The following is a 17,323-nucleotide window of genomic DNA, read 5'->3' on the forward strand; positions in this document are numbered from 1 at the left end:
AGGATTAGAGGGGGGTAAATAAACTTTGTTAAAACACTGAATCTGGTGAAATATGTGTTTGACACATTTTACTGATCTGAAATATTAATCATAGTATATTGACCTCACTAAATAACAGGTTTGTTTTCATTTTTGGTTAACAGCTGGAATCACACCTGGATATTTCTGTAAATGACACACAATTAAAGTAAGTTTTTAAAATGCTTTGGTTTGCTTTCCTTTTAATACATAAGGTAATGTTTTACAAACCTAAGTAAAATTCATCTGAACCACAGTATCTTTGCAGTTGCCTACATGGTACTGGCACATAAGAATAACAAGAACACTGTGTCCAAATCTCCAGTTCCTCTCATTTTCATCAGGGTCAGCTGTAAAATGTAATTTAATCCTTGACTGCTTTTTGGTGCCATTTTTTAAAATTATTTGTCTGAAGAGCTAGCTATAGGTTAAACCATCCTTCCTCTGAATATTCTTTACCTATTTAAATGAATTTGTTTTAATCTTGGGCATGTTGTAGTGTATCCTCTTGCAGTTAGTACTGAAAAATCCAACTCCTGTAAGAGCTGTCTGAAATATTTCTTCTTTTTTTTTTTTTTTTCCCCCAAAATTATTGCAGAAGACCTAGGGGAAAATCGCTATAGGATCAAAATCCTTTCTGGAAAAAAAACCCAAACAAAAAAACCCCCCCAACAATAAAAAAGCCAAAGCAGACTGACTACAATCTTTTGTTGCATGTTCTGCATGGCAAAAATAGGACTTGCAGATTTTAAAGATATGTAAACCAGTTAAAGCACAGGCAGCATGAGACTGAAAAAGAATGCCATGGTATAACAAGTTCCATGTGAGTGTGATTTTTGTGCTTTCCTTTTCAAGTATTTCCGCTGAAATTAGTGTGCCTAATTGCAGATTAAAATGTAGCTTTACAGACAATAAGAATGGTAGAGTTAGGCTGCAAAGCCTTTGAGTTCACAGGTATGATGAGTGTTTGGATTTCCAGTACTTCACCAGAACTTGCTTTCACTTCAAAATATACGAATGGTCGGACAATGCTGGAGTAAATGAATATGAAGTTTGCAGGTGTAATCAAAATTGTTGGTTTCTGATAACAGTGTACAGTCTTGGGATTCTCACTTCTAACAGCATTGAGTGGATTGGTTAAAGCCTAATTTAACTTGCATTAGAGAACATTTGATTATAATTTAATTAGTATGTTTTGATTACATAGTGACTGTTCTTGTGATCTTTGTGTTGTGATGAACCTCTGTGGATGAAGAAGTGATTTATTTAGTGATCTTTGTTTGTTCATAGACTTGTGAATTTTGGGTATGATTACTGTCAAGACCAAGATGTTGCATCTAGATCTTTGAATCTTCGGGTTTTTACAAGTAAAGCAGGTAATGAATAAATACAAGTATTGTCAAAACAATCTCCACTAGTAATTACCATGCAGTGTAATCATAACTGATTACTAAATTTCTTCATAAGACATTATATATATATTTCTATTTTTTGTGTGGTTTTTGTGTGAGTGTGATTTTTATTCCTTTAGAGTATACTTGACAGGTAACTGTGAGGAGAGGGAGAAGGCAACTGTGCACTGATTTTTCTTATTAAGTTTTTTTTACCCTCTGAAAGCTGCATTCCAAGTTAAGCTGAAGAGTACCTAGGGTTTTCTATATCAACACTAACAATGAAAGTCACCCGGCAATTTTCTGATAGCCCAACTTCAAAGAACTGGTATCATGCACTCATATGGTGAAATATCTCAGTCTAAGCACACTGTAGCTTCTGCTAGTTTCAGAACACAGGTGGTACCAAAGCATGGTTGTGTATTACAGTAGAGTAATTTAATGTTAAAGCTGACCAAAAATGTGTTAGAAAGTAAATTCAGGGAAGGTTTTGGCTAGGTCTGTTGTGTGGGTATCTGACATAGTATATAATTGTGTTAAGAGTGGACATGCATAAACGGAGCATGTGCAATACAGATTCTAAGAGCTTCATATTGCTGTTAGTATGTGATACTTAGAAAGTCCAAGTATGTTATACTAAACTTAGTATGTGATACTTAAGGGTTTAGTGTATATATATGATTCCCTAAACTTAAACCTAAAATGGTCCTTAAACCTAGGAGTATCCTTGCATCCTAAGGCATGCTATGAGCTTTTTTTGATTAAAAACTGGTCTCAAGAGGCATCTGTTCATCAGATGCCTGCGTTTTCAGCTTCTAAATTAGACCATACTGCCAAGCAGAGATGGTATCTGATTAACCTTTAAATAGTCTACAGAGTTGTATAGGGATATGATGTGTTGCAGAAGTAGCTTTACATCTCAGTTCTTAAGGTGTGCTCTATGCACATGGGCGAATTGCTGAGGTATTTGCCAGTTGCATTGAAATGACCATTAATGCAAATCAGGTGAAATACAGTTTCCTTACACGTTCTTTTTTTTCTTACCAAGGCAGGCAGCATGCTTACAAAGATTAGAGGGAAGGAATTAGAAATAAGAGAAAGCCAAGTTTCTATCTACCAAATGTAGATTAGGCTACTTTTTCTCTGTTAGCAAGACAGACTATTTCGTATACAAACAGCCTGTCCAATAATGGAAAATGTTATTCATTTGTGTATATATATGTATGTTTCCTCTTAAACCTATGCTTCTCTAGGGTTTGTTCAGATTGAAGCACCCCCTTTTAGTTTAGGATGAAATTCAGTCTTCCTCCAACAAGACTGTTGTTTGGTTACCCTGAAGTAAAATGTTCTTTTCCATCTGGTAACACAGTATTTAAATTCTGTGTGGAACCTTTCACATGGTGCTTTTCATTGTGCTTAATGTAAAACACATAATTTGACAATTACACTTACTAAATGAGATTATTGTATGTGGCTTTTCATTGAATGTTGTTTTAAACTGAGGATTACTTTGCACAACCCATTTTGAGTAACATGGTTTGGAGCAAATGGTTTTGTCGCTGAGACCATATCAAGTTATTGAAGAACACTGTGGGTAATCACACTAAAGTTCCCTTTTGTGCCTCTTGTTTATGGTGATTGACAAAACTGGACTGCAAGCTTTTTGGGGTGCAGACTATGCCTTCTGTGGAACTGCTAGCATGCTTCAAACATTAATGCCGATATCCCTATTTGTACCATTCGGACATCTCTGGCAAAGAATAATTGGCATAACTTCAAAATGGAATATTCCATGCAATTTCCCATTTAATAAAACTGTTACTGGCTACTGCCGATCTGAACTCTGAATGAAATCACTCTTCCTTTCTCAAACATCCGCAGTAGAAGAAAAGTAGCCCTGTTCCTTAGACTCAGCACAGACAAAATGTGTCCATATAAAACCCCCTATGTACTTCTAGATTAGCTGAGATCAAGCAGTTCTAGTCTCAGAATTAACTTTGTATGTCTAGAATTCAGTGGTTATTTAAACAACACTGGGCTGTTACGTTTTCTTTTAGTGCTTTAGAAGTACTTTTCAGTTAAATTTGCTCAGTATTAAAAAAAATGCAGGCAGTAAGATTGACAATAAACCCTGGATTACCGTCACCTAACTTTACCTGCCTAAAAGTTAAGCATCTGGACTATACAGAGAGAAATAGGCATCTCCAGAGGATGATTACTTCTATCCATAATTCTTCATTTGCTGTATAGGAGTCTAAATGAGAGATGTTTGGATGGCTGAAGTTAGGCGAGGCAAGTCACTCCTAAGCCAGTACAACTAGACAAAAAGCCCTGGTGCAATGTTGTATTTGAATTGTGACACTCGGATGCCATGTTGGTACAGCCTTATGTCTTACGCTTCTGCATGAACAGAAATGAGGAATTTGAGGTTAAAGTTCCTTAATGAAAACTTCATGTCTTCATAGGTGACTCTTACAATTTCAGTGGTATGATGTTTATTTATCAAGTGGCAGAGTTGTAATTGTTGTTTCCCTAATTCTGCTGAATGTAGTAACTTGCTGTTACCCTGTATGAGTAGAACTTAATTTTTCAATGCTTCCTTTTTTTTCACTTTGTTGCGGTTGAGATCTTTTTTTCCCTTTTATTTCTGAAAAGGTAAGAGTCCATCCAAATATATCTTCACGTGAGTCTTCTCACCTTGTGGCATTTAGCTACAGCTCTTACTGTTTGCAGATGATTTTGAAGTGGACAGTGTAGAAGACCTGGTTCTGCCTTCACATGAAACGCTTACCATATAGGTGCAATAGGATAACAAGCTTTCCCTGCATCAGCATAACCCAGCTCTAATTTGCAGAGAGCACTGGTAAGGGTAGGAAAGGAATTTGTCTTATATTCTCAGTCTCTGGCTGCTCTAATGGGATTGCCAAGATGGTATCAGATGTAACACTGTTTGGACACTTGCTGATCTGATACTGTCGTGTTTCTATCTGTATTAATGAAGCACCATTTGATATTTTCTGTTATTTGTATGTTTGTTGACATTTGGACCAGTATCCTAGAGTTGAAAGATGCATGTCCTATTAATATAGTCCCCCATAGCCACTGTTTCTGTGGTCAGCTTGCATGTATTACCCACTGACACGTCAATCTGAACAGACTCACTTGCATGTTGCACAATTTACAGAACAGTGTATACACTAGCCTCCAGCATACAAGAAAGAAATTTGCAGTGTTGGAAGGGAGTTGTTGGTAATAAAACAGCATTGTGGGTTGCTGGAGCGTTTCCAGTCTTCCTCATGAGTCCTGATGCTGCTACTTTAAAAATTATGCATACTCTGAAAGATGCCAAGTGCTCTGGCAAAATGCCCTGTCTGTTGTCTGAATGACTCAAATATCCAAGCAAAACTGTATCAAACAATGTTCAATCAGCGAAGAATACGCAGAAAAAAAAATTGCATCTCAAAAGAAAGTATTTACCTTCCCCAGAATGTGAAGTACCTCAGCCATATCTGTATCACAGCTATGGTACGGCCTTGTGGTCTGAAGTACGAGGCATTTAACCAAGTAAAATACCTTGGTAGCTGTGCTTTTTTTGTACTTGTGCTTTTTCTGTACTGTGCATTTTTCTGTATACCTTGTATACATAAACCTCTTTTTTTACAGAACAGTATCTGTATTAGTATTACCTCTTTTTTTTTTTCTTTTAAGTGATAAACTTTCAGTAAAGGTAAAAGGTGTATGGTCGTAGTTGTGGCCCAGCTTTCCCAACTGTATTGGGATAATGTGGTTTGGAAGCTGTTTCTAACATGAATGCCAAAGCAGCTTGCCAAAGCATTGGAGTAAGTGGATTAAAGTTTTCATAAGAGATGGACAGAGGGCTACCATCCAGTGGAGTCAAAACGGTATCAGTCTGATTTAGAATTAGGCTGGGAGGGGGGAGCATTCCTGCACAGAGTACCTTGGCTGAAATAAGCTTGTGCTGAGGACTGACTTTTCTCCTAGAAAAGGAATTAATGGCTCTTTGGGCTGGAAAGGGGAGAAGTGACTATCATTTCTCATGTGAGAAAGCTCTAGTAGTGTATCATGCTGCTGCCAATATGAAATTACTTAGAAAGCAAACAAACTGTGTTTTACTATGTTGTTCTGTGCATATTTGACAGTCCCTGAACAGAAAATATCTAGAGATTTCTCTCTTGTGGAGAGAAAGGCTTGATCGGTTTTCTGGCTGCAAGCATGATTTCTACTGGGAAGGGCTAAAAATGTACTTCTCCTAAAGAGTAGGACAGGCCATGTCAGAACCCAGGTTTCCATTGTGCTATGTTGCCTCTCTGTTCTCTCTTATTTTGTGTTTCGCTAGGTAAATGATGGTTAAGAGATATGTGATATATATTTCTGTAATCTTTACCTTTTTTGAGAGATTATTTTTAGTTTCTAATTGGAAACAGTCTTGCTTTAGTTTTGTGCAGTGTAGAGATATCTAGGTATTTGGGTGGACAAGTGAATTTTCTTTTCCTTTTTTGTCTTTTTAGGAGGCTTGTGTGTGTGTTGTAGTCTAGCCTCTGATATTCCTGATGAAATAACATACTCCATATATTTTTTACATAAAGGTAAGATTAACCTGTTAAGTTATGCTTTATTTTGGAGAATGTCACTTTGCTGAAAGAGTCATAGAATGCCTTGCAAAACAAACAACTACCAAAGTGTGCAGACAATAAACTACTGTGGCTGGTGTTTAAAGACAGCAGCTGCCTTTAGCTGCAAAGTTGACTTTCCTGCTGTAGACTTCCTGCCTGATGCTGAACAAGTAGCTTCAAACCAGTGGCCTCATGAGTGGCTGTTAATTTGGTCCCTTATTTCTAGGCAGACTTTCCGGTGTGCTGAGCACAAACATTGTTGAAATCTGTGTGAGCTTGCAGGTGTGTTGTACTTATGCCATAAGGCATTTGTATGGGAAATAGAGCCAACAGCTCTTAGCTTGAATGTCTGTTTAGAGTTCCAGTTCAATGTGTCATTTTTCACAGCAAGAGGTGCAACACCCACTGACTGTAAGAATAGTTGCTATGTAAGTGGTGCTCTAGCTCTTAATTTTAAGACCCTTTTTTTCCTTGAAAAGAATAAAGAACATTGTTTTATTCTGATCAGAATAACACATTGTTATTAGCAAGATCTTTCTCATTTGATACATGGAGGAAAGAGGCGAATTATTTCCCAATTGAGAAGCTGCATAGTATAGAGTAACCATGTTCAAGTGGACAACATACCTCTTTTACTTTAAGCGTTTGCTTTCTTGTGCCAGGAAGCTTTTCATATGTCAGAGCTGCACTAACATGTTGCTTTGCTGCTGGAACGTTGTGGGACTGAATGAACTGCATTTTTGTGTTCTTGAAGGCATTAACAAATTGGAAAAGTCCATTCTGGGTGTGGCAGCACTCTGCATTGTACTGCTGTGAAGGGCTGATTTCCCCAGGTGTACTTGATGTGTAGCTGAAGGGTGGTTGTGTTGCTTGGAGCCAACCGTGGCCCTTGTACCTCCCTATCTGTACCAGGAAGAAACTGAGGATAAATATGGTGACATTGACCAGCTGCATCTGAAATGACCTTCATGGAATGGATTTGTTTGGTGCAGAGCTGTTTGGATTCATGTAAGATTCATCAGTCATATGAGAGAATTTTAAGACTGGTCCTGAGGTGACCCACAGAAGCAGTGGTATATCAGGTCCATAAGCCACATTTTGGAGACATATAAGGAGTTCAGTCTGTGCTGCAGCATCTGCAAACTCGGAAGGAAGCTTCCCGCCCCCTGTTAAAGCAGTCACTTGATGTAGCATAAACACAAAAGTCACGATGTTGGAAGTGTATTCTGCAGTGCTGGTATTAGCTTGCATGTGTTTGCGTTGGCAAGTAACAGGGTGGTGATCACGAGTATACTGACTCATTGCAAGCAAACTTCAGTCGGTATCTCGTGTGAAAAACTATTTGTTTTAGATACCCCTTCATTTGTAGTTTTGCCGTTGGTCTTGGAGGTCTCACTTTTTTCTTTTTTTTGCAGCATAGATAAAGCGTATCTCTGCTAGGGTCAGGAATCAAAGTCCTGGATGAGTGGCTGAAGCATGGCTCATGATCTACCTTTTTCCTTGGTGGTCCTGTAAACTGTGGATCTATTGTCTTATCTTGAGTTTTCATGCACTATTAAGTAGCATCCTGATCATGACACCATTCAGCCTTTAGGATATTGCAGCATGGCCATTTGGAGGGCATCATTGTCTCCTTAGTTATTTTAATCTTCAACTTGTCTCGGAGATTGAGGAGGTTTGAGAGCTCTATGTCATTATTACTGGATGCCAGAAGAAGGTGCAAGTCTAGAATAAAATAACAGCTGTGCTGATGCAAAGCCCATGCAAACACAGCAGGTCTGAAATTAACCTATGTTTAAACAGAGCTGAACTAAATTGCAGCAATAGGGCATGCAGATAAACAAACTGGAAATTCTTTAAAGCAGTTGAAAGACCACCAAAATGTGAAGCACAGCTACATGAAAGATTTGTGTTTGGGTTTTTTTTGGGGGGAGGTATTTTTACACAAGCTTTCTCTGGGATGGAATGCTTCTTTAAACATGAACATAGGCTCTGCAGTGCATGGCCAGTTTCTGCATACTAAATAACTGCATTGTGTGGGTGCAGGTCTACTAAGTATGAAGCAACTCTGTTTAGGATGAAGTAAATCCATCTGTACAGACAAGCCCGTAAAACAGTCTGAAATACCCTGTTTGGGTGTATTGGCGCTGCTGAAGTTTCTAGCTATAGTCATATTTAGCTTGTAACAGATGGTGTTTATTGTTTGGGGTTTTTTAAAGTATTATTATTTTTCCCCAGGTTACAACAAAACTTTTACAGTTTCTCTAGAAAGAACAGAATCTCATCAATTGAAGGAAGTGGCTTTTATGAATCTTGGTAGGTTACTTGCGTTACTTCCCTGTGTGACTGCCGCTTGTGTCCCCAATAGGGAGACAAATGGCTAACCCTTCTCTAGAAGGAAAGGATTTTTTTTCTTGACTTTAAGTAGTTTGTGTTATTTTGCTGCTTTTTTTGCTTGACTTTTGTATTTGGCATTTGATACTGCAATACCTCGCTATTAGTAAGCAACTTCCTCTGAAGTTGCCTCAGAATCTGCTCTGGAGATCAGCTGCTGAGTTCTTGAGTGTCTCAAGACTCTTGCATCCTCCCCTGGAAACCCAAATGTATTGCTAGTGTTTCCTGTGTTAATACAACAGCAGCTTTTAATTAACTCCTCTTATATTTCCTAGATATAATCAATTCCATCGGAGAGAAGTGGGCCAAGATGGGAATCATGTGAAACAGCCTCTTAAAGCAAATAAGTGAACAAGTGCTAAATTGACCACTGTTATTTCTTTAAATAGATTATTATGTGGCTGCTTATTTGCCTGGCCAGTTCCTGCACCTCCTGAATATTCAGCATCCTGACCTGCTGTGCTATAGTTTATTTCTGACAGGTATAGTAAGACTGCTGCTTCAAGTAATTTTACTGTGGTAGTGGAAACTTGTTCAAATCTCTTTACATGAAAGTTGTATTTCTTAACGTTTGCTTTATTGTACGGTGTTCTGAAGAAGAAGGAGAGAGATTGAAAAAATAAGAATGGCATTTTTGCCACTTTCCATTTTAAGAAGAGAATCTGAAGTGACATTTCATACTTAATCTATTACGTACTTCTAGCTTGTTATGAAATGGAAGAAGACCTTTCACTGAATTTGAAATTCTTTGCCTTAGTTTCATAGTTTCCCTTCCCCCCTCTTTGCACATGCTTCTTGGTCCTCCACTGTTCTCAAATTTCACATGGAGATGTAAATTTGATTTTACATTTCCTTCCTCCAATTGAGTTGCTCTAAATGTGTGTGTTTGGAGGGTGTGGGGAAAGGAAATCGGTGTTTCCTTCACCTGATCAGGCTGATGCAATTTGATTTAGAGTCTCATCTGAGAGGCACGTTATTTCATTTCCAACAAACATGTCTTTATGGGAAGTGGGTTATTTTTGGAAGTGGGGGGCCTTTGTTTGAAAACAGAAATCTGTTCTTCTGCCTGGGTAAAGGAGAGGAAAGTAGTGGGAACTGGTGCAGGGGCAGCATCACAGGAAGCTAATACCTGTTGTATATACATAATGAAATACTGTTCTGCTAGAAATGAGTGGAAAGCATCACTGTTGTATGGTGGGCCTGATTTCTCTGATGCGAAGGGTCTGGAATCCTGCTGTATAGTACTGTGGTGGTGAACCTTAGTACTAGCATAAATAAAGTGGTTTTGATCTGATGTTTCAATCAGTAATCATAGAGCAGAATCTTCCTGTTCTGGCCATTGGGATTGATGGTAAGAGATCCACCAATACAAGTTTGTTCATGATTCTGCATGTGGGCAGTTCTGAGCTGTACCAATATGCCTAGGTGTTAATTCTAGTATTGAATCTCTATTACTAGCCTCATGCCCTTCTCTGTTCCATCCTATGTACTCTGATTTGTCCTATAACAGCATTGTGAGCCTCAAATCTGTACACCTTCTCTGCTTCAGCAGGGAAGGAGAGAGCTGAGTATAGACTGTGTTCCTAATTTACTTCCTCTACCCAGCCAGTGCCATTCCTCCTCTTTTTCAGCATAATACCAGGGCAGCTAGTACAAGAGGCAGACTGTTTCTTGCTGCTGGGGACCTGGGAGTCTTAAGAGAAATACTGGTAGCAGCCAAATTTTAAGTTCTTAATCGTTTTTACTCTCAAACCAATGTTCTTCAGGTGAGGATGCAAGAATTGACGTGTTGCAAAACTGCTCCATCCGATCCCCACTCATGTCAACAGTCTTGGATTGCCATGTAGGACGTATGTATGCCGTGAGCATCAGTGACAGCGCCTTACTACAGTTCCTACAGAACAGCAAACGAGACAGCGAGAGATTGGCAGCTCTACACTGTGCTCTGTTGTGCTTCCAACACACAGAAGACCTGGAAATGCAGGTGGGAAAAGACCCTCCTCTAAGTTTTTTCAGTGACTGATGTCTTATACAAAGCAGGGTCAGGGCATGAATGATATCAGCTAAAGAAGAAAAGTACTGATTCACACGTACCTTTTGGCAGTGCCAAGAGGCTGTCCTGGTTTCGGCTGGGATAGAGTTAATTTTCTCCCTACTAGCTGGTACAGTGCTGTGTTTTGGATTTAGGATGAGAATAATGTTGATAACACACTGATGTTTTAGTTGTTGCTGAGCAGTGCTTACACTAGTCAAGGACTTTTCAGCTTCTCATGCCCTGCCAGCAGGAAGCTGGGAGGGGGCACAGCCGGGACAGCTGACCCAAACTGGCCAAATGGGTATTCCATATCATATGATGTCATGCTCAGTATATAAACTGGGGGGAGCTGGCTGGGGGGTGGTGACCGCTGCTCGGAGACTGGCTGGGCATCGGTCGGTGGGTGGTGAGCAATTGCATTGTGCATCACTTATTTTGCATATTCTTTTATCATCATTATTATTATTTTCCCTTCCTTTTCTGTCCTATTAAACTGTCTATCTCAACCCATGAATTTTACTTCCCCTCCTGCCCCCTGATTCTCTCTCCCATCCCACGGGGGCGGGGGGAGTGAGCAAACGGCTGTGTGGTGTTTAGCTGCCTGCCAGGTTAAACCATAACAGAGGCTCATCGGTTGGGCTGCCTAAACTGCTTTATTGGTCAAGGCTGTCCTGAAAACATTTATCTCTGTACCACTACTTCATGCAGAGTGTTACTACTGAAAACAAAGTTTCTACAGTCTCTTACAATACATGCTTAAACAGAGAGATGTGACAAACTCCCCTGTTCTCATTCTGACAGATTATTTGGTGGATTTCTGAAAACCTATCAACATGTCATTCTTTTGACCCCATTCAAGAATTTATCATTGGTAGGTATTTCTTCTCCTGCATGCATACCCTAGTTGTGACTTAAGGAGAAGCCACAGTGTCACAAACTGACTCTCTTCTTTCCAAACTGTTTGGTTATGATTTATGTTAACTGACCTGTATTTTGTGGTGTTAGAGACAATACCAGTAGTTTAGAAGATACATAGATCTCTCAAAATCAGATTGCAGTAAAACTTTTCAAATGCATTCTTCTGTCTAGTAGGACAAATAGATTTATCGCTATTTTAGGTCACTGGGGAGCAAATTCTCCATCTGGCTCCTGTCTTGGGTATCTGGGATATAAATAATTGAGATTGGAGTGGAGGAACAAATCTTTTCTAGCCCAGCCCAAACCATTTTTTCATAAGGATTTGGCATATCATGATACTCTCTTCTAATAGCTGATTCCTCAGCCTAGCCACTGCATGTCCTGTGCCCTGAGCCTTTGTACAAAGGACCCCTGCAGCGCTGAGCTGTAGCCAAGCAGCTGACCCAGCCCTGCAGCCATCTGGACTTCTCTTCCTCCTTTTGTGCACAGGCTGGGACCAGTTCCACCATGGAGGAAGCCGTTTCAGAGACAGCAGCAGGATTTGTCCCTAAAAAAGTGTTAGATAAGGAACTGACTGTGAAGCCTACTCTTGTTAATGGATAGTTTATACAATCTTGCCCTTATAAATCTTTTTACATTGCATTCAGCCTCCCTGTACTGCAGAATGTGTCCAGAAACTCACAGCCTGGATAAACTTTTGCCCTACACATCACTGCTTGACTGGATTGGGGTAAGATAACAGCTGGTACTTTAATATCTAGAGGGAGTCTATTTTTTCTCGTTTAATACAACCTTTAACTTGTATGCCTTACCTTTTCATAGACATGCTCTAAATCCATATCTGTGCTTTATGCCTATTTTATTTTGTCAAGTCTTAACCTTAGTGGTGTTTTCCATTAGTCCTATTTTTTGTCAATAAATAAAAGCATTTATAAAACAAGAACAGCTACTATAATGGAACAGATGATTAAATTTCTCAGTTTTCATAATGAGGTATTAATTTATTGCTTATCATATGAGGTTTATAATGAATACAAAATGTATTTAACCAGCAAAATCATGCAGTTATTTCCAAGACAAACAGTATCAGTAGAGTTAAGATTTGCAGAAGTAAAATAACTTCAGGCAAGACTGTACAGTTAGAGCAAATAGCTTATTTTAATTTCTCTGATCTGACACTGTTCTAATATGTTGTCTTTTTTTAAATGAGATGAATGAGAGAAACATCTTCCATATTTCTTTTGGGCAAAACTGAATGTACAGTTTTGGCTAGCTAGTTTCACGAAGGAAACAGGTAATGGAGATTCACTTAGTTACCCAAACAGGCCCATGTTTTATGCTAAACTATTTATATTCTTATAATTTGTCTGTATTTATAGATTATCCCTGGAGTAACATGTGCAACAGACATTATTTCTCTACCTGTGTTAGAGGTAAGTTCCAGTATAAAACCACATTCATATTTGCAGGTTAGGAGCTTTCTTTGTGGGGTGGGGGTGTGCTACTAATGAAGCAGTGTCTCCACAGCCCTATCCAAAAATGGGGGTGAACAGAAAATTGCTTTGTTTGAAATGTCTTATGCATTTACTAAAATACCAGCTATTCAGACTGATGTTTGCTAGCTCGAAGATGTATTTTTTCCCTTTTCTGAAGATACTTCTTCCATTCAACAGGGAAGGTCCTCCAAGAATTAATTCTTGTTAGATTTGATTGATGCCTCTTCATTTTATGACTTCATTAGCTGGAGGTAAACTTGGCACGACAGACGTGTAGGATTTCTACATATCTCTACGTATATCCGCTTCGAGGGATATTTCATTGTGCTGCCATTGGTACCAGTGGTTCACGACCCTCTCACTTTGTTTTGTCCAGAGCATCCTGTGATTGCAGTGATGTCAGGGCTTTGGCTACCTAAATCTAGACAAATTCCTGCATGGCCTGGAAAAGGCAGTGAGCTGGATGGGGACAGCACATGCTGTTTGGGTGGGAAATTGTACTTTCCATTGAAAACAATATGAATGATTCTTCCCATCTTCCATTCCACTCCCTCAGCTCCAGTTTAGAGAAATACTTGAAATTTTCCTAAGTGTTCCCCTACAAAATATGAAAGAGGCTTTTAATAAGCAGTTTGTTGTGGAGGGCTAATGTGAAGCAGTCAGAGCTTGAACCCAACAGTGCCAGCAACACATGGGAGCAGACTCTGGATACATGACAATATTGTTTCACGTAGCACTTTAAAGAGGTGAGAGTCTGTTTCCTCCCCAGTGCTTATAATTAGCTCATATTGCTTCAGCATTCACAAAATCTTTTAAAATTAGTGAAATTACCCACTGCTCACTCACTCCGCAACACTGCATCAGAGCTGTGCTGCTGCATAGATTCACGTGACTGCTGTCAGGGAATTGGGCTTTGCATGCTTTGCTTGGGAAGGCTGCCCTGAGAGCTGGGACTCCTGGGAAAATCAGATCTTGAGAAAATTTGTTGCTAGATAATCCCCGTAATTCACTGAGGTCAAAGTTAGCAGGCCTTTAATTTGTCTGAGATTGAACCTCAAGCCCCTGGGGGCAAATGCCTTTAGCAGCTATACTTCCTGATTGTGGAACTCATTTCCTATTTCTGTCTGAAACCTAAACAGATTGAAAAGGTCAGAGTTGAACTAAAGACAAATATTTCCTGCTACTTTTGACTGCAAATTGCTCTGTCTCTTGAGTGAGGACAAAGATGATAATACACAGGGTAAGGTTTAGTGCTTTGGCTGCTTTGTACCACTCCAGTGACACAAACCCACCATAGCTCAAGTTCAACTGGTCAGTTGTTGGAGTTTCAGTTGGTGTGTGGTGTTGGCATCACAAGTCAGACCTTGGTGAAAAATCTGGTCCTATAAGTAGTATTTCTTTTGCAAAGATTTTGTGGCATTTCACAGAAACAATGGTGAATTGTTGCTTTGAGAAGCTTTTTGGAGTTCTCAAGCCCATGAATTGTTGAGAGCCTTTGGGAGGGCTATGTCCATATTCATTAAAAAAATTGTGCTATTTGGGTAACAGGTGTATTTTTATCACTAAATTCCTGTTCAGCAAGAGATATTGAGAGAGTCTGTGAGAAAGGGGGAACAGTCAGTCCGATTGTCAAAAAGCTTTACATAAGAATTGTAATTAATAATAGTCTGTTAGTCTGTTGGTTTTGTGGTTGGTTTTTTTTTTTCCTTTTTAAACACAGAAATCAAACTTGAAAGAGTGCGAATAGGCTTGATCAGAAGGGGAGAAGGAAGGGGCAGGAGGAAGAAGGGAAGAAAATAGGAGGAGGTGCAGGAGAAGAGTGAAGATGTGTAGTGTAAGCAGTTGTTACACAGAGATTAGCGCAGGAAAAGGCAGCCTCTCCCTCATGCTGAGCTGAGCCACTGGGGTGAAGAGTGATGTTTTAAGGAGTAGCGCTGCCTGTGCTGCTAGGTAGTTAGTTACACGGCTCTCTGAATACCTTCACTGCTGGGGAGACATAGCACTACAGTTCCCAGGGAGAGCACATGCGCCTCTTAAAGGTCGTTGGCACCCTGCATCCTTTCAGAGGGGTAAAGCAGAGAGCTTTCTTTGTCTTCAGGTAAAACAACACTGCTTATGAAAGACTTCATGGGAGCTTTTCATGGATTGCAACCTGGTGAGGCCTTGCTTTGACTTCTGGTACTACAGTATCTTTTAGGTGTTCGTGCTTAGGTATTAATTCCTGACTGTCTAGAAATGTCTGCAAAATAAACACCACCTAAGACAAAGAAGCCTTCTCTTTCTAGTCCTTGCCCTGATGATCCTCAAGAAATAACATGTAATTAAAATAATCCTTTATTTTAAACTTTTGACTTTTTAAGTGAGATCTAATACAGCGCAGGTTTTCAGTGGTGTCTGCTTTTAACTCTGAAGTCTACCACTTCTTGTTACAGACTCAATATATGAAAGAAACTTGCTGTCTTGCTTCCCCCCTGCCACACATCAAACAAAATCCAGTGTGGCCTGAATGCAATTTTGCAGTGGTGGTGCTGTCGCAGTTGCATAAATTGGTCACTAGATGATACCCTTACGCTATATTCTTGATATTTCTCTGATTTCATATTGGTAACATTTAGGCAACATACTGCAGTAGTAGGTTGTAGATCTTGTTAGTTAGCTCCAGCAGGGTGAACATATGGTGCCATATGCACTCCTAGTTTCCAGCTGCTAAATATAACTAACATGAAGCAAAAAGGAGATTTATTTTTCTCTGCTGCAGCTACAACAATAAAGTGACAATCAGCACTGGCAGCAAGAGGGAAGTGGCTGGCAGGATTGAGTCTTTGCAATTTATTTTCCTTGGCAATTTGTAGTTTATAGTAGGAAGTGGTTTTAAAGGCTTCTGATGTTTTCTTCTAAAGTTATTGTCATTGTAGAAAAGTATGGGAGAGAGAGCAAAATCCAACAAGTTAATGCAAGACAGAGGAATATTGTGAACTCAAAACTTCTCTTCCTTCAAATGTCACTACTGTAGTGTCTGTATGGGAAGGTAAATGTATATAAAGGGGGGCAAGAACAGCTAGTACCATCTCTTGTTTTTTAAAACTGCCAAAAAGAATTGCCTTAATCTCATCTCTTCCTCAGCAATGATCACATCACTCCCCCTTTATAAACAGTGGCTTCAAATCTTTATACTCAGTCCAAGAACTAGCTCAGGAAACCAGTGTGTGCTTGTTTGGGTTTTTTTCCTCCTGTCTGTTCACAGCTGAGTTTAAATTAATTTCAGCATTAGGGTCAAAGGCTTTAGAATTGCTATGGAGATGTTTGGATTTTGTTTCTTTTCTGGGATGAGGCACTGTTACTTGAGGTTGGCAAATGGATGTTTGCAATGTAAGTATTGATGCAGCTTGAAAATAGTGGCAGCCTGCAGCTGCTGGGGTCATGGTGGTATTCCTCTATTTGGAACTACTAGAAATCCGGAATGGGATTTATTTGACCAAATGTAAACATTTACATCTAAGTGAGTTGCCTAAGGCTCCTTTTACAGTCAGCGGAAGTCTAGACAATATGGCCGGTGTAGTCTGTGGTGCAGTTCTTCCCATCCCATCCCAAACATCTGAAATAGGTCAGATGAATTATGACCTAGGAGTACTCATTTCTTCCCAGTGACTTAAAAGGATCCTAAGGTGGCAAAGCATATGCATTACAGGCACCAAATCTTGACCTCACATTTAAGTAAGTGCTATGCCTGCCGTCAAATCAAGGAAATTAAAGTACTGGGAAAAAATAGTGCAACTGCTTTTGTTTAACTTTTTTCACTTAGATTGTTAGGAAGCTACATTAACCACAGTTCTTTCCAGTCACTTAGTGGGAGGGTGATTAAGTATTTCTTTAAGAGTGCAGCCTGTTATTCATGCTTTCCCCGTAATACTTTGCAGTTCCAAAATCCCAAAGGCTTCTGGGAGAAACTCAACTCAAACTTGGAGAGTGTGAAGTATGCAGAGCCACACTTGCATTACCACAATAATGTGCTCAGAAGGGAATGGCGTAACCTTTCAGAAGAGGTAAATATGCATGCACTGAAACAGTCTCCCGAGTGGTCTCTGAAGTGGATGTTTTAAAGCCAAACACAGAAGACTTAGCTTTTTTTGTTTTGGGGATAAAGAAATTGGAATCTGATTATGAGAAGTGCAAAGACTTGCAGTCATGTTACTTATAAGGTGATTGCCTGTAAGTCTTACTCTGTTAAAATAATGCAAGAAACTAAACAAAAGCAGAGCTTGCATGTACCTGTATTGTCATGTAGGTTAGATATGTGTGAGTGCCTATAAGCACGGGTAGTTGGAAGGTGGGTTGAAGTCCCACTGTGCATTATTTCCATTCAAAGGGAAAACCAGCTTCACTTCTCATCTGCATTTTATCAGGGAGTATTTTAATTGGCCTTCTACTCTGTTCATT

At 39.5% G+C, this 17,323-nt stretch overlaps 1 protein-coding gene across 5 annotated transcripts in view; it reads left to right on the top strand.

The window, feature by feature from the left end:
- Positions 1 to 17,323, top strand: part of GSAP (gamma-secretase activating protein) — a 48,881-nt gene that overhangs the window by 14,904 nt on the left and 16,654 nt on the right. For 2 of the 5 annotated variants that reach the window (XM_076364247.1, XM_076364239.1), the window contains exons 11-20: positions 144 to 187; positions 1,309 to 1,394; positions 5,939 to 6,016; positions 8,282 to 8,359; positions 8,827 to 8,919; positions 10,204 to 10,421; positions 11,274 to 11,343; positions 12,038 to 12,120; positions 12,770 to 12,823; positions 16,804 to 16,929. In XM_076364247.1, coding sequence (XP_076220362.1) covers positions 144 to 187; positions 1,309 to 1,394; positions 5,939 to 6,016; positions 8,282 to 8,359; positions 8,827 to 8,919; positions 10,204 to 10,421; positions 11,274 to 11,343; positions 12,038 to 12,120; positions 12,770 to 12,823; positions 16,804 to 16,929 — 930 coding nt within the window. The remainder of the gene's footprint in view (positions 1 to 143; positions 188 to 1,308; positions 1,395 to 5,938; positions 6,017 to 8,281; positions 8,360 to 8,826; positions 8,920 to 10,203; positions 10,422 to 11,273; positions 11,344 to 12,037; positions 12,121 to 12,769; positions 12,824 to 16,803; positions 16,930 to 17,323) is intronic. The other 3 variants (XM_076364257.1, XM_076364267.1, XM_076364276.1) reach the window with 3 other exon arrangements.

This window comes from Aptenodytes patagonicus, chromosome 1 (assembly GCF_965638725.1).
Source record: "Aptenodytes patagonicus chromosome 1, bAptPat1.pri.cur, whole genome shotgun sequence".
Lineage (NCBI taxonomy): Eukaryota > Metazoa > Chordata > Aves > Sphenisciformes > Spheniscidae > Aptenodytes > Aptenodytes patagonicus.